The sequence below is a fragment of the Phocoena phocoena genome, chromosome 13 (assembly GCF_963924675.1).
Source record: "Phocoena phocoena chromosome 13, mPhoPho1.1, whole genome shotgun sequence".
In the NCBI taxonomy this organism is placed as follows: domain Eukaryota; kingdom Metazoa; phylum Chordata; class Mammalia; order Artiodactyla; family Phocoenidae; genus Phocoena; species Phocoena phocoena.
Window position 1 is genome coordinate 13,757,568 of NC_089231.1, and position 18,009 is coordinate 13,775,576.

The window sequence follows — 18,009 nt, forward strand, 5'->3', positions numbered from 1 at the left end:
AATCACAGCAAAGAAATGTGCACAATATTTATTTCTCTTTTGCTTTTTAGTTAAGCTTAACATGTTGATAATAGATTCTTTTAAAACTTGATGTTTTCAATATAAAATATTTTGTCAATAGAGGAAAAATTTTCATACAAATTACTATGTAGAAATGTCGTGTTGCTATTATCATAAATATTACTTCTGCCAAATTCTCTCTCTTCTCCCTCTTTGTGATTCCAATTATGTGTGTATATATATATGTGTGTGTGTGTATATATACAGGAGAAATATATATATATGTTCCTGTTCACAATGATGTGTATGGTTGATTTTTTAAATGGTCTTTTCTGTATTTTCTTTCTGCTCTTCAAGGTTGAGGCAAGATATTTTCTATTGACCTATCTTCTGATATACCAAATCTCTCTTCTGCTTTGTCTAGTTTGTGGCTATCAGTTATCACTTGTTTTTCAGTTCTAGGATTTTTATTTCAATTTATTGTAAAAAGTAGATTCCAGATACATGGTGCAATTTTCTGTCTTATTCTCCATTATTGAATATATTAACCACAATTATTTTAAAGTCTGTACTTGATAACACCAATAACCGTATTGTTTGTGAGTTTGTTACTGTTGTCCTTTGTCGGTTGGTCCTGTTGTTGAGTCTGGTAGTTTTTAAATGAACCCTTATCATTGTACATTAAAAGTTTTAGAAGCTCTGGATTGTCTCATTCTCTGGAGAGGTCTTACCTTAACCTCTGACAGGCGCAGAGCAGTAGCTGACTCAAAGCTGTGTTGCAGTTTGTTTCTTTGTCTCTTCTTCCCACTGGTTTGTGTCTGCTCTTAGAGTGGAGCCACCCAGGGATCTCAGCTGAAGCTTGTTGTGTTAGCTAGAGCCCTTCCTCTTAGGTGCCTCCTAAACACCAGATTTTCTCTCTCATATATCTTGAGATTACTGTCCTACTTGTCAGGTGCCTTCTCCCCAACTTCTTGTCCTCTTGTCCTAAACAGCTGAAGAATTCAGCTGAGTGTAAAGTTCACCTTTCCTCTTACCAGCACTTGGCCTCTGTTTCTTTATCTGAGTTCTCCATATATAAATTCTTGCTTATAAAAATTCCTTCTCTCATTTTTCTTAAGACTTCACTTCAGAATCTGTATTAAATTAGTTTAAGTAATTCCAGATAACCTTCTTTTCATGTCTTTTTTTAAAAAATCCAGAATGAAAATTGTATATTGTTCTCTTATTTTTCTCTTTTGGGTCCTCAAGTCCCGGCTTCATGGGATGCTGCAAACCTTAATTTTTATCTCTACAGTCTGATAAGATTGCCAAAGGCTTTGTTGGATTCTCTACATCCTGGCAGCAGCCATCTGCCCAAATTCTCAGCCTTTTTCCTTGTGTATGGATGCCCTAAGGGTTACAATTTTCTGTGTGATTTCTTTCTAGGGTCCAAACCCTTCAATTCTTGATGGTCTCAAGACCATCAAGGGTCTGCTAGCTCTCCAGTACCTTCAAATTTATTTTTAATTTTGTTTTATCAGGCTTTCTGGTTGTTCCTGGTGGGAGCATTGGTATGCCAAAGCTTCTCCATCATAGCCAGAAACTATGGTTAAATTTTAATGTTGTAATTATTTTAAAAATCTGGTTAGTAAAATGTGAATGAAAAAGTAATACATCTTGGGGCTTCCCTGGTGGTGTAGTGGTTAAGAATCCGCCTGCCAATGCAGGGGACACGGGTTCAATCCCTGGTCCAGGAAGATCCCACATGCCACGGAGCACCTAAGCCTGTGTGCCACAACTACTGAGCCCGTGTGCTACAACTACTGAAGCCTGCACGCCGAGAGCCTGTGCTCCGCACCAAGAGACGCCACTGCAATGAGAAGCCTGCGCACCACAACAAAGAGTAGCCCCCTCTCGCCACAACTAGAGAAAGACAGCATGCAGCAACAAAGACCCAACAGAGCCAAAAATAAATAAAACAAAATAAATGAATTAAGAAAAAAAAGTAATACATCTTCACAATAAAAGTCACACAGATGATAACAAAAAGTTCCCGTGCCTGGTGTGTTCCAGTCTTTACAGTCTTTGTTCCTGGAGGTGTAGCTGCAGTTTCTTATGTATCTGTCTATATATATATATCATGTGTACCTATGTATGTGTATGTATATATCCCTTTGGCTAACATATTCTTTTATTTTAATTATGAAATTATTCAAACACACTGAAAAGAATGAAGACTATAACAAAAATCCTTGTACCTACAATCCAGGTTTTTAAAATGTTAACATTTTACCATATTTCTTTAGATCCTCTTTTTTTCTTAAGAAGTAAAGTGGTGTAATATAATTGAATCCCTATTTTTAATATCTACCAATTTTTTTTTTCTACAATTCTCTTTTTTTCCCTTCAGTATGATTTTCAAGATTTACCAGCATTGGCACGTGCAGCTCCCCGTTATTCATTTTAATTTGTATACATTACTCCTTTGATTACTCCCTTGCTAACCCCCCTTCTTTGGTTGTTATTTGTTTTGTCTTTTTTACATGTCTTTTATTTCTCACAAAACTTCTTTATGTTTAAAATATGTGATACTAAGACGTATTTTGCACTCTTTCTCAACTTATGGAAAACTAAAAAAATTACATGGGGAACACGTTTATAAGAGTCTTTAATGTCATAATGCAACAGTGAGGTTTGTATAGAACATTTTGATGAATTCCAGACACATTCTGAACCTTTGGTATGTCCCTAAATTTATAGAGTCCATTTAGAAAAATATAAATTAGACTGACCATGGTTTCTAATACTCCATATATAATGTAATATTTCATATAAAATATGTATTTAATGTAATATAACAAGTATTTCTCTTTAAAAATGTTTATTTTTTTTTAAGACTTCACTTGAGAACATAAATTAGCTTAAGTAATTTATTTCCGGACAAGCTTTTTTTCCCTTTTTTTATTTAGTTTAGCAAATTGTTAGGTGCTTTAAGAATAGCAAGGTACATTCTTTTATTTTTCTTCCTTTTTTAGGTCTGCAATATTTTGATAGCATTTTTTAAACATCTTTATTGGAGTATAATTGCTTTACAATGATGTGTTAGTTTCTGCTTTATAACAAAATGAATGAGTTATACATACACATATATCCCCATATCTCTTCCCTCTTGCATCTCCCTCTTTCCCACCCTCCCTATCCCACCATTCTACCTGGTCACAAAGCAGCGAGCTGATCTCCCTGTGCTATGCAACTGCTTTCCACTAGCTATCTATTTTACATTTGGTAGTGTGTACCATATATACATTAGCACTCTCTCACTTTGTCCCAGCTTACCCTTCCCCCTCCCCGTGTCCTCAAGTCCATTCTCTATTAGGTCTGTGTCTTTGTTCCCATCTTTCCCCTAGGTTCTTCATGACCTTTTTTTTGTTTTTTTTGGATTCCATATATATGTTTTAGCATACGGTATTTGTTTTTCTCTTTCTGACTTACTTCATTCTGTAAGACAGCCCCTAGGTCCATCCACCTCACTACAAATAACTCAATTTCGTTTCTTTTTATGGCTGAGTAATATTCCATTGTATATATGTGCCACATCTTCTTTATCCATTCATCTGTCCATGGACACGTGGGTTGCTTCCATATCCTGGCTATTGTAAATAGAGCTGCAATGAACATTGTGGTACATGACTCTTTTTGAATTATGGTTTTCTCAGGGTATATGCCCAGTAGTGGGATTGCTGGGTCGTATGGTAGTTCTATGTTTAGTTTTTTAAAGAACTGCCATACTGTTCTCCATAGCGGCTGTATCAATTTACATTCCCACCAACAGTGCAAGAGGGTGCCCTTTTCTCCACACTCTCTCCAGCATTTATTGTTTGTAGATTTTTTGATGATGGCCATTCTGACTGGTGTGAGATGATATCTCATTGTAGTTTTGATTTGCATTTCTCTAATGATTAGTGATGTTGAGCATTCTTTCATGTGTTTCTTGGCAATCTGTATATCTTTGGAGAAATGTCGCTTAGGTCGTCTGCCCAATTTTGGATTAGGTTGTTTGTTTTTTTAATATTGAGCTGCATGAGCTGCTTGTAAATTTTGGAGATTAATCCTTTGTCAGTTGCTTCATTTGCAAATATTTTCTCCCATTCTGAAGGTTGTCTTTTTGTCTCGTTTATGGTTTCCTTTGCTGTGCAAAAGCATTGAAGTTTCATTAGGTCCCATTTGTTTATTTTTGTTTTCATTTCTCTAGGAGGTGGGTCAAAAAGGATCTTGCTGTGATTTATGTCATGGAGTGTTCTGCCTATGTTTTCCTCTAAGAGTTTAATAGTGTCTGGACTTACATTTAGGTCTTTAATCTATTTTGAGTTTATTTTTGTGTATGGTGTTAGGGAGTGTTCTAACTTCATTCTTTTACATGTAACTGTACAGTTTTCCCAGCACCACTTATTGAAGAGGCTGTCTTTTCTCCACTGTATATTCTTGCCTCCTTTATCAAAGATAAGGTGACCATATGTGCATGGGTTTATCTCTGGGCTTTCTATCCTGTTCCATTAATCTATATTTCTGTTTTTGTGCCAGTACCATACTTTCTTGATTACTGTATCTTTGTTGTATAGTCTGAAGTCAGGGAGCCTGATTCCTCCAGCTCAGTTTTTCTTTCTCAAGATTGCTTTGGCTATTCGGGATCTTTTGTGTTTCCATACAGATTGTGAAATTTTTTGTTCTAGTTCTGTGAAAAATGCCAGTGGTAGTTTGATAGGGATTGCATTGAATCTGTAGATTGCTTGGGGTATTACAGTCATTTTCACAATGTTGATTCTTCCCATCCAAGAACATGGTATATCTCTCCATCTATTTGTATCACCTTTAATTTCTTTCATCAGTGTCTTATACTTTTCTGCATACAGGTCTTTTGTCTCCTTAAGTAGGTTTATTCCTAGATATTTTATTCTTTCTGTTGCAGTGGTAAATGGGAGTGTTTCCTTAATTTCTCTTTCAGATATTTTGTCATTAGTGTATAGGAATGCCAGAGATTTCTGTGCATTAATTTTGTATCCTGCTACTTTACCAAATTCATTGATTAGCTCTAGTAGTTTTCCAGTGGCATTTTTAGGATTCTCTATGTATAGTATCATGTCATTTGCAAACAGTGACAGTTTTACTTATTCTTTTCCAATTTGTATTCCTTTACTTTCTTTTTCTTCTCTGATTGACGTGGCTAGGACTTCCAAAACTATGTTGAATAATAGTGGTGAGAATTGGCAACCTGGTCTTGTTCCTGATCTTAGACAAAATGGTTTCAGTTTTTCACCATTGAGGACGATGTTGGCTGTGGGTTTGTCATATATGGCCTTTATTATGTTGAGGTAAGTTCTCTCTATGCCTACTTTCTGGAGGGTTTTTATCATAAATGGGTATTGAATTTTGTCGAAAGCTTTCTCTGCATCTATTGAGATGATCATATGGGTTTTCTCCTTCAATTTGTTAATATGGTGTATCACATTGATTTGCGTATATTGAAGAATCCTTGCATTCCTGGATAAACCCCACTTGATCATGGTGTATGATCCTTTTAGTGTGCTGTTGGATTCTGTTTGCTAGTATTTTGTTGAGGATTTTTTCATCTATATTCATCAGTGATATGGCCTGTAGTTTTCTTTCTTTGTGACATCTTTGTCTGGTTTTGGTATCAGGGTGATGGTAGTCGTAGAATGAGTTTAGGAGTGTTCCTCCATCTGCTTTATTTTCGAAGAGTTTGAGAAGGATAGGTGTTAGCTCTTCTCTAAATGTTTGATAGAATTCACCTGTGAAGCCATCTGGTCCTGGCCTTTTGTTGTTTGGAAGATTTTTAATCACGGTTTCAATTTCAGTGCTTCTGATTGGTCTGTTCATATTTTCTATTTCTTCCTGGTTCAGTCTCAACAGGTTGTGCATTTCTAAGAATTTGTCCATTTCTTCCAGGTTGTCCATTTTATTGGCATATAGTTGCTTGTAGTAATCTCTTGTGATCCTTTGTATTTCTGCAGTGTCAGTTGTTACTTCTCCTTTTTCATTTCTAATTCTATTGATTTGAGTCTTCTCCCTTTTTTTCTTGATGAGTCTGACTAATGGTTTATGAATTTTGTTTATCTTCTCAAAGAACCAGCTTTTAGTTTTATTGATCTTTGCTATCGTTTCCTTCATTTCTTTTTCATTTATTTCTGATCTGTATGATTTCTTTCCTTCTGCTAACTTTGGGGGTTTTTTGTTCTTTTTCTAATTGCTTTTGGTGTAAGGTTAGGTTGTTTATTTAAGATGTTTCTTGTTTCTTAAGGTAGGATTGTATTGCTATAAACTGCCCTCTTAGAACTGCTTTTGCTGCATCCCATAGGTTTTGGGTCATCGTGTTTTCATTGTCATTTGTTTCTAGGTATTTTTTGATTTCCTCTTTGATTTCTTCAGTGATCTCTTGGTTATTTAGTAGCGTATTTTTTAGCCTCCATGTGTTTGTATTTTTTACTTTTTTTTTCTGTAATTGATATCTAGTCTCATAGCATTGTGGTCGGAAAAGGTACTCGATACAAGTTCAATTTTCTAAAATTTACCATGGCTTGATTTGTGACCCAAGATATGATCTATAGTGGAGAATGTTCCATGAGCACTTGAGAAGAAAGTGTATTCTGTTGTTTTGGGATGGAATGTCCTATAAATATCAATTAAGTCCATCTTATTTAATATATCATTTGAATCCTGTGTTTCCTTATTTATTTTCATTTTGGATGATCTGTTCATTGGTGAAAGTGGGGTGTTAAAGTCCCTTACTATGATTGTGTTACTGTCGATTTCTCCTTTTATGGCTGTTAGTATTTGCCTTATGTATTGAGGTGCTCCTGTGTCAGATGCATAAATATTTACAATGATTATATCTTCTTCTTGGATTGATCCCTTGATCATTATGTAGCATCCTTCTGTGTCGCTGGTAATAGTCATTGTTTTAAAGTCTATTTTGTCTGATATGAGAATTACTACTCCAGCTTTCTTTTGATTTTCATTTGCATGCAATATCTTTTTCCATCCCCTCACTTTCAGTCTGCATGTGTCTCTAGGTCTGAAGTGGGTCTGTTGTAGACAGCATATATACGGGTCTTGTTTTTGTATCCATTCAGCCAGTCTGTGTCTTTTGGTTGGAGCATTTAATCCATTTACATTTAAGGTAATTATCGATATGTATGTTCCTATTACCATTTTCTTAATTGTTTTGGGTTTGTTACTGTAGGTCTTTTCCTTCTCTTGTGTTTCCTGCCTAGAGAAGTTCCTTTAGCATTTGTTATAAATTGCTGGTTTGGTGGTACTGGATTCTCTTAGCTTTTGCTTGTCTGTAGAGCTTTTAATTTCTCCGTCAAATCTGAATGAGATCCTTGCTGGGTAGAGTAATCTTGGTTGTAGGTTTTTCCCCTTCATCACTTTAAATATATCCTGCCACTCCCTTCTGGCTTGCAGAGTTTCTGCTGAAAGATCAGCTGTTAACCTTATGGGGACTCACTTGTTTGTTGTTTTTCTCTTGCTGCTTTTAATATTTTTTCTTTGTATTTAAATTTTGATAGTTTGATTAATGTGTGTCTACGTTTTTCTCCTTGAATTTGTCCTGTATGGGACTCTCTGTGCTTCCTGGACTTGATTAACTATTTCCTTTCCCTTATTAGGGAAGTTTTCCACTATAATGTCTTCAAATATTTTCTCAGTCCCTTTATTTTTCTCTTCTTCTCCTGGGACCCCTATAATTCGAATGTTGGTGCATTTAATGTTGTCCCAGAGGACTCTGACACTGTTCTCAATTCTTTTCATTCTTTCTCTTTATTCTGTTCTGCAGTATTTATTTCCACTATTTTATCTTCCAGGTCACTTATCCGTTCTTCTGCCTCAGTTATTCTACTATTGATGCCTTCTAGAGAATTTTTAGTTTCATTTATTGTGTTGTTCATCACCGTTTGTTTGCTCTTTGTTTCTTCTAGGTCCTTGTTAAGCGTTTCTTGTATTTTCTCCATTCTATTTCCAAGATTTTGGATCATCTTTTCTTTCATTATTCTGAATTCTCTTTCAGGTAGACTGCCTATTTCCTCTTCATTTGTTAGATCTGGTGGGTTTTTACCTTGCTCCTTCATCTGCTGTGTGGTTCTCTGTCTTCTCATTTTGCTTAACTTACTGTGTTTGGGGTCTCCTTTTCACAGGCTGGAGGTTCGTAGTTCCCCTTGTTTTTGGTGTCTGTCCCCAGCGGCTAAGGTTGGTTCAGTGGGTTGTGTAGGCTTCCTGGTGCAGGGGAGTAGTGCCTGTGTTCTGGTGGATGAGGCTGGATCTTGTCTTTTTGGTGAGCAGGTCCACATCTGGTGGTGTGTTTTGGGGTGTCTTGGCCTTATTATGGTTTTAGGCAACTTCTCTGCTAATGGATGGGGTTGTTTTCTTGTCTTGCTAGTTGTTTGGCTTAGGGTGTCCCGCGCTGTAGCTTGCTGATCGTTGAGTGGAGCTGGGTCTTGGCATTGAGATGTAGGTCTCTGGGAGATTTTTGCCATTTGATATCATGTGGAGCTGGGAGGTCTCTTGTGGACCAATGTTGTGAACTTGGCTCTTCCACCTCAGAGGCACAGCCCTGACACCTGGCTGGAGTACCAAGAGCCTGTCATCCACAAGGCTCAAGATAAAAGGGAGAAAATAAATTAATCAATTAAATAAAATAAAAAAGTTACTAAAATTTAAAAAATTCATTTAAAAAAAGAATTTTTTAAGTAATAAAAAAAAAAAGAGTAGAGCAACCAAACCAAAAACACAAATCCACCAATGATAAGATGTGCTAACAAAAAAAAAAAAACGGACAGACGGAACCCTAGGACAAATGGTAAAAGCAAAATTATACAGACAAAATCACACACAGAAGCATACACATACACACTCACAAAAAGAGAAAAAGGGGAAAATATATACATATCATTGCTCCCAAAGTCCACCTCTTCAATTTGGGATGATTCGTTGTCTATTCAGGTATTCCACAGATGCAGGATACATCAAGTTGTTTGTGGACATTTAATTCACTGTTTCTGAGGCTGCTGGGAAAAATTTCCCTTTCTCTTCTTTGTTCGCACAGCTCCCAGGGTTCAGCTTTGGCATTGGCCCCGCCTCTGCGTGTAGGTCGCCTGAGGGCGTCTGTTCTTTGCTCAGACAGGACGGGGTTAAAGGAGCAGCTGATTCAGGGGCTCTGGCTCAGCCTGGCCTGGGGGAAGGAGGGATACGGAGTGTGGGGCGAGCCTGCTGTGGCAGAGGGCGGCGTGACGTTGCATCAGCTTGAGGCGCGCCGTGCGTTCTCCCAGGGAAGTTGTCCCTGGATCTCAGGACCCTGGCAGTGGCGGGCTGCACAGGCTCCCAGGAGGGGAGGTGTAGATCATGACTTGTGCTCACACACAGGCTTCTTGGTGGCGGCAGCAGCTGCCTTAGCATCTCATGTCAGTCTCTGGGGTCCACGCTGATAGCCACGGCTCACGCCCGTCCCTAGAGCTCCTTTAAGCAGCACTCTTAATCCCCTCTCCTCACGCACCAGGAAACAAAGAGGCAAGAAAAAGTCTCTTGTCTCTTCGGCAGGTCCAGACTTTTTCCGGGACTCCCTCCCAGCTAGCTGTGGTGCACTAGCCCCCATCAGGCTGTGTTCACGCTGCCAACCCCAGTCCTCTCCCGGCGCTCCGACTGAAGCCCGAGCCTCAGCTCGCAGCCCCGCCCGCCCAGGCAGGTGAGGAGACAAGCCTCTTGGGCTGGTGAGTGCCAGTCGGCCCTGATCCTCTGTGCGGGAATCTCTCCACTTTGCCCCCCGCACCCCTGTTGCTGTGCTCTCCTCCGTGGCCCCGAAGCTCCCCACTCCGCCACCCGCAGTTCCCACCCGTGAAGGGGCTCCTAGTGTGTGGAAACCTTTCCTCCTTCACAGTTCCCTCTCACTGGTGCAGGTCCCGTCCCTGTTCTTTTGTCTCTGTTTATTCTTTTTTCTTTTGCCCTACCCAGGTACATGGGGAGTTTCTTGCCTTTTGGGAGGTCTGAGGTCTTCTGCCAGTGTTTAGTAGGTGTTCTGTAGGAGTTGTTCCACATGTAGATGTATTTCTGATGTATTTGTGGGGAGGAAGTTGATCGCTGCGTCTTACTCTTCCGCCATCTTGAAGCTCATCTCCTTATAGCATTTTAATCAATTAAGATTTATTGATTCATTTTATGTGCTTTGCACTTTGCTGAGTATTATTGATATTAATGTAAATAATTAGTGGCCCTCATGAAGGTTAAAATTTAATTGAAGAGAAATAAATTGATGATGAGACCACACTAAAGTGCTAATGGTGTGAGGTAAGATTTGGAGTAGACCATAAAGGATGATAAGATTTGATTTTGGAAAGCAGAGACTGGAGGATCTTTATGAACAATAACTCAGACGTGAATGCAAGATAGGTGAAGAATGAAGCGCTTAACCATTTTACAACTGAGAGTATATATTTGGGGTAATAGGAAATTAAGTAGAATAGAAGGAGATGGTCATCAGTAGTCCAGTAAGTTTAGAATTGATGAAGTAGACAATAATATACCCATATCAATTTCAAGTATATCAGAAGATGTAATCAGTATTTTAGGAAGTGGAGTGGATTAGAGCAAGGAGAAGGAAGATCAACTTAGAAGGGTTTTATAGAACTTTGGAAAATTTATCTTAGATGTAGCCTTCAAAGAATTCCTGTGCCCTTTGGCCCAGTAATTCCATTTCTAAGACTTCTAGGAAGATATTCCAGAATGTGTGGTGTCTGAAGGACAGAGAACTGGATCATGGCAACAGTTTGAAGTAATTTGTTTTTCTTTCATGTATTCTTGCTTCCTGGTACCTTTTTCCTCCACATCCCATTGAGTCCAGGGGTGGTGGATTTTCCTACAATCTGACAAAGTGTTTGGGTTCCCATGAGTTCAGAGATCTGGGATCCCTTGGAGTAGGCACAGATTCTTAATCAAGCCTCTATAGAACTGTAGAGAGTTCATAGTTGAGTTCTGGGGTTCTTGAATTTTCTGAAATTATATGTAAGATTTTGGATTATTTATTTTTCTAGAGCAAATTTCAGGTTCTGAAAGATGTCTGTGACCCACCCAAACTAATAACATTGCTTAAAAGACGAACTTTCTAAAAGTCTCCATCTCATCTCTTTAGAAGCTGCTGAAACCAAGTAGAAAGAAGACAAGTGATTATTGAGCCATATGAAATTGTCAAAATTTAATTTAGTAGTTTCTGACATACAAAAACATCAATTTCAAATGATCCAACCTAATATATCCTTAAATAGCTTTTTTACACTTTTAAAATGTAAAGGTATTCACTTTAGGAATGTAGATGCTAGTTAAGCAGTATATATTCAATTTTGTGTTTAAATATACTTATTTAAAAATTACTTATGCAGTATTAGGAGTATTTCTCCTTTGTATTTAAGGTTTTTACTGTGGTAAAACAAGGACAGGGAAATGGTGAAAAGAGAAATGAAAGATAGGAAAACCAAAAAGGTATATGGTGTAATACAAAAATAGCAAATAGATTCAAATTATTCACTAACTTTAATTGTTGGTTAAGCTCTGCTTGGATCTCTTTGATAATGAAAATTGTCAGGCCCTGTCTGGCTCAAGGGTACAAAGCACCATAGTGAATCTGCCCTTTCTGTTGTGTCTACCATGAGCATGAGAGAGCTGAGTGTTGTAACTCAGACCACTCGTTTGTTGTTCCATTAATTACATTGATTTAGTCAGAATTTCTGTGTTAGCCAGAGCATTACATTTCTTCCAATGATGTATTGTATGACTGTCATAAGTGGAGTTTGGCAGTTGAAACTTTGAGTCAAGAAAACCAAATTTAATTTATAAGTTATTTCTTGGAAGAGTTCAGATAACCAGCAGTGATACAATTTGGCTCAGAGTTTGTTTGTTTCTTTCTTTCTGTCTTTCTTTACTCAATTTTCACCATCTTTTTATTTTCAATTAAACAAAGAACCAAGAAAAAATGTGATTAAAATGAAGAAACATTTTAAACCTAAAGCATTTTTTTTCTTTTGTAGCTCACTTTCTGATTCTAAACAGATCAACATTTTAAGAAAAGCAAGATCTTATATAAAACAGAAAAAGTATGATGAAGCAGTAAGTATGCAGGCCTTGTATATATAAATAGCTGATCATTCAGGTATGGGGAGGGGCAAGTATGGTGACGGAGAGCAAAGTGGGCAGGCCAGGGAGCTTTCCTGAACCTTTAAGGAAGGGTTGAATTTCCTAAGTAGCTGCTTTAGCCACATGGACATACTTCTCTTATTTCAGGTAATGTTATAGGTAAATTTTTTTAGGTTAACATTGGAAATGAACAATTGCTGTTCTCAATAATGAGAAAGTATATTCCAGGCTTCTGTCATCCAACTTATTTATGCATAATATTTTAGAACATGACATATCTGTACATTTAGAATTAGCTTCACACTATTTGAAATCTAATGGTTCATACTGAAGCTCTGACTTTTCCCAACTCCTGCCCTATGTTTTTCATTAATTTTCTCTGTTTTAAATGGTCATATAATTTTAAAGTAAGAAAGAATTCTATTTTTGGTTTCTAAAATTGCCTGAGTAGTATGATGGCATTTCTAATGCTTATTTTTGTTATAGTTTTACAGTGGCAAGCTATTCTTCTCCACTAAAATATTAAGCTATTTTAATAATGTTTTATAACTGATTTGGGTAATCTGATATGAGAAAGTCAAAACATGTAAATGTGGGCATCTCCTATCAGGGACCTATATTAGAGAACCATTTCTTTCATGTGCCATTTGAAGATAATTTCCACAAAATGAATCATTCAAAATCATTTAAAATCATTGTACATCTCATAGATAGTTTGCATTTTAAATGTCCTTTCTTATCAAGATTTAGAAATTTATTTTATTCAGGAATTTTTCTTATACTTTGCAAGAAGATCCTTGAACAATCAAAATCTGTTTTTGATCAATCATCTACAGTTACTTTAATAATTTTTCTTCCTTTGAAACTTAGGTTTTCTTTGTCTTTGCATGTGGCAAGTTATATTTTTCTTTCTCCATAGGTTTCCCTTTGCAAGGAGCTGATTAATCTTGCATTGAAAGGATTGTCCTATTATCACACTTATGACAGATTCTTTTTGGCTTTCAATGTCGTTCTTGGTTTTGTGGGATGGACATCTTATGCTTCTTTGCTGATCATCAAGTCTCACTGCAACCTTACCAGAGGTGTTAGTAAAGAAGTCAAGGTATGTTCAGAAGGTATAATGAAGATTCAGATGATGGTGTAAAATCATAAGACTAAGGAAAGAAATTATATCAAATTAACTGCAGTGAGTTCATATAATGTACATGCTGTACTAAGCTAACTCATTTGCTTTTGTTGTACTGGGTCTTTTTTTCTCAGTAATCTCTGTTTCTTTAGTTGGGAAAAGGGTGTATCAGTAATAATGGTCCTGTAACTTAAGAGGCTATAAAGATAGCTGTGTAATTTACATTTGCCTATGGCATTAATTGTGTTGTTTTTCTGTTTATTATTATAATTATTTAGCATGTTATAAGTATTCTGTATCTTTCTACAGTACAGGTGATCAGAAAACAGTTTCAAAGCAATATATTTAACTTTATCTGATATTAAGTTTAGGAGCTGGAAAGAAATAAAATCACTTATTCAAAATGTTCCTTTTAAAAGGAACATATTCCTTTCTGGAATATACATTTTTCTTACCTTTTTCATCTTTCTAAAATTCTTAAATACAGATTTCCAGAACTTTCTATATATCCTCATTTTAAGAATTAGTCCCTAGTTTACTGTACTTTCAATGCCAAAAAAACCCCGTACTTTCAATGCCAAAAAAACCCTGCTCTTTAATAATACTTTATACAACTGAGAAAATATAACAGTACATATATGGTTTAACTATATTAAAACACTTTACTCTTTTAAAATATATTACTGTCATTTACCAGGGATAATATGCCTCTTCCATCTCCTTTACTTCATTCTCTAATGATTATTACCATGTCCAAATCATCTAAAAAGTAATATACCTGAATGGTGTATTATTAATAATAATAGTCTGCAGACATTTCCAGTGATAACTTTTTTCAATTTTATACTTTATTTTTCTGTAATGGAAGGAAGAGCAGTAGTATTTATTCCATTTTTGTATAATGCTGTAATGCATCTTAAATAATTTACCCCAACTAATTTTCATTATTTGAATGTATGTGAAATTGGCTAGAGTAGAAATCATTTCTTACGTGGTAGGAAAAGAGACAAAAACAAACGTGTTATAGTGGAGGATATAACTAGGCATTCAGCTGGGTATTTGAAATTTATTTTGCTACTTTAAACGTAACAGTGCTGGAAGTAGGCATTATAATTTTTCTATATAAAAGAGGAAACTGAAACTATTTAAGTAATTTGCAAAAGGCCATTCAGCTAGGATGTGGAGGAACTAAGATTTGAGTCCAGAGTAGTCCAATGCCAAACGCTGCCTTTTGGTATTTGTCTTGACGTTTTGGGTTATTGAGAAGGGATATGATATCTTTAGATTGTTGTGTCAGCAGATTTCACAGCTGATAGTTCTTTATTCATTAATCTGATAATGCAGAGAATATTTGCGTATACAGCACAATGCGAGATGCTTCATAGGATACACCAAGAAATACAAAATTCAGATACAAAATTACAAGCTTCTCAAGGAGCTTGTAATTAAATAAAGTAGGTAAAAGATGTATACACATAGCCACCTTATCAGGTATAGGTCATATACTATGCTATATTGCATAAGACAACAAATGTTTGACAACTTTAATATAAAATGTGAAGTGAATGTGATACAATGACTATCATATTTTAAATAAAGAAAATCTCACTTTAGCTAGGGTGATGATAACAGGAAAAAATAAGTCTTGGTGGAAATTTAACAGTCAGAATATAGGGAGAGGATAAGAATTAAAGCAAATTGAATAATATAAATAGAGGCAGAGTTGGGAAGATGTATTTTTATTCTGGGATAATAAGTAATATTCATTAGACTGCACTATTCCAGGACTGTCCTGGGTGTTGTACATGTGTTATTCAGTTAAACTTAATACTACCCTAAATTTAATGGTATGATTCTCATAATATGGATGGGGGAATTTAGGCTCAGAGAGATAAATGTTTTCCTCCAGGACACACTGGTGTCCTTGAACTCTAATACTTAAATTCATGCTCTTTCTATACCATGCTACCTTCAAAATAAATAGTTCAGTTTGGGGGGAATTTGGGAGGTTTGTTCAAGGGCCTAATAAGAGATAATACTGATAATATAGATTAGGTGGAAGTAATCAAAGGCCTCAAATGCTAGACTATAGAGTTTAGACTTTATTTAGTGAAGAGCTGGTCTATCACTTAGAGTTAAACCAGAGAAATAGACCAGTAAGATCTCTGTATTAAGAAATTTAGTGTAAGAAATTGGCTCATGTGACTGTGGGGCTAGTTAGACAGGTCCTAAGTTCAGAGGTCAGGCCATCAGGAAGGGCAGACTGGAACTTGCAGGCAGGAGCGGAAACTTCACTCCACAGGTACAGTTTCTTCTTCGGGGAACCCTCTGTTCTGCTCTTAGAGCCTTTTGTGAATCAGGCTCACCATGATTGTTCAGGATAATCTCCCTTAAAGTCAACTGATTATGGACTTTAATCACATCTACAAGATATTTGCACAGCCAACACCTAGATTAATGTGTGATTGAATAACTAACTAGGGTCTGTAGCCTAGCCAAGTTGACACACAAGACTGACCTTTACAGTTGAGGTTATTAAAAGCATTTTGAACCCTTTAGTTCTGTTTGCAAAAACATTCTGATTCTTCTTCAGTGAGAGTTTATAATCTAGTGAAGTGACAGCATCTGCAGGAAGAATAAGTTGCCAGAAGTCTACAGCATTAACCAAAGGGAGGCTTGGAGAGCAATTGGGGGGTGAGATGATTGCAGCTCTGCACTCATTAGAACATGATGCTTGCAGTTGGGGTGTAGGGAGCCTTCACTGAGGCAGTTGTTACCAAAGTCAAATCTTAAAGGGTGAGTCGGATAGCACAATAGAAAAAAGGAAAAAGGTGCAGGGAGAGCAGCATGTGCCAGATGAGGAGTGAGGTAGCATGGCTTCTTGGAAGGGCTGCAAGTCACGGATACGGCTAGACTATAGAGGGCCCAGGGGGCGTGAGAGGTGAGCTCGCAGCAAATTCTACCCTGCACGGCCAGATGAGGAAACAGAGCTTGAGACAAGCTAAATGGTTTAGTCAAATTGACAGCAAATAGAACAGCAGTGCTGGAATTAAATTTAGGTCTGACTCCAAAGTTTCTGTCACTTCTCCATGATAGTGTCCGCCAGATTTTACAGGTTTATCACTCTTACAGACAACTCTGCAGTGAACATTCTCTTTAAAGGTAATTTGCCATAGCTCCTCCTAATTGAACTCTGCATTTAACTTCTATCTACTCTTCTCCTTTGCTTTTGCTAGTTCAGATGTCTTTTGCTTTAGAACTGAATATCCTTATTCTGCCACATGCTTCCCTTATTCTCTCACTACTTAGGGAAATCACAAAATGTTAACCCCTTAAACCAAGTCCCAGCATTCAGTCTCCACCTGTATGGTTTAAACTCCTCATAGGGCAGCACCTAGTACAGAGCAGGGCGTAGACTGTGCGACTTAATCATTGTTAGTTGGATGGAGGAGTCATGACAATGCACACAGCATGGTTCATTATCATCAGGTATTTTTTGGAGGGTCTGGGGAGGCAGGGAATTAATGATGATGAGGTGGAAAATGTTCCCCATTCCTGTTATTTAAAATCCTTTCAATTTTTACTTTAGCTGAACTGAATTCTTTTTGATTTGGTTTCCTACAAGTAGATGTTTATTTGTAATGTCGATTACTTTATGTGTCAAAGGATTGGATAATTATATGGTATTGTACTAACTCTAGAAAATCCCTTGAGTGTCTTTTTTATGTACTCTTTAAACTTATTTTCTTATTATTTTACTATCCTCAGAGTGATGTGAAACCAGTCCCAATTCCTAAAGTGAATACCTGCCTCAGGCACCTTGAGCTTTAGAGACTCTACCTGTCCATATCTGGTTGAGACTTGCTCCTTCTTCTTCCACCCCCTTGCTATGGGACCTCCATTTCCGGTGCTAGTCACTGAGGTTTCTGTAGTGACTTTTGGGACTAATGCAGAGAGGTAGAGGAGGAGCGAAGAAAAATAAAGGTGATAATGGTAGCCATTATTTATTAAGCAGTAGTAATATTCTGGGCATTTTGTTAAGCTCTTTTCATAATCTCATTTAAGCATTACTAGCCTTGATAAATAGATATGGAATTATTCTTTGCATTTTATAGATGGGGTAAAATTAAGTCTCAGAATCTGTTTTGTACTTTGCTCATGGTCATACAGTGAGCAAGTGACAGAGCCAGGATTTGAATTCTGATCTGTGTAGCGCCAAACTCTTAATCACAATGCTGTGTCTCACCTTCCTTTTTACAACTCTGCCCTAGTTTATTCTTGCTTCTCTACTTCCTTTCTGGTGACATTTTAGGCCAGAGGGAGGAATTATAAGGGGGAAAAAAACTCTTGCTTTTCCTCCCTAACCTCCCCTACTCCAGAAGGTAATTCTTAATTCTCACCTTATTTAGTTTGGGTAGCAAAACAAGGGGGAAACAGAGAGAGAGAAAACAAGGCACGGAGGCAAGAGAATACCATGTGACCCCTCCAGTCCTGTTTTTTTCTCCAGTGTGCTCTTAGCATCACAGCTTTCCATAAGTGTGTTCTTGTTCCAATCATTGGCATTTCTGTCCCTGACCCTCACATCATTACTCTTGGCCCAGAGCACCCATGGCCTGTGGAGGCCGTCACTGGTGATTTACATGGAGGAGCTCCTTTCTTGTTCGGCAGGTGTTTGGGAGAGAAGATATGACTGAATGAACCTACTGTGGTTG

General features: G+C 37.2%; 1 protein-coding gene across 1 annotated transcript in view; it reads left to right on the forward strand.

Annotated features, from left to right (window-relative positions):
- PIGN (phosphatidylinositol glycan anchor biosynthesis class N) overlaps nt 1-18,009 on the forward strand; it is a 107,394-nt gene that overhangs the window by 32,923 nt on the left and 56,462 nt on the right. The window contains exons 13-14 of the mRNA XM_065889663.1: nt 12,066-12,144; nt 13,091-13,273. Coding sequence (XP_065745735.1) covers nt 12,066-12,144; nt 13,091-13,273 — 262 coding nt within the window. The remainder of the gene's footprint in view (nt 1-12,065; nt 12,145-13,090; nt 13,274-18,009) is intronic.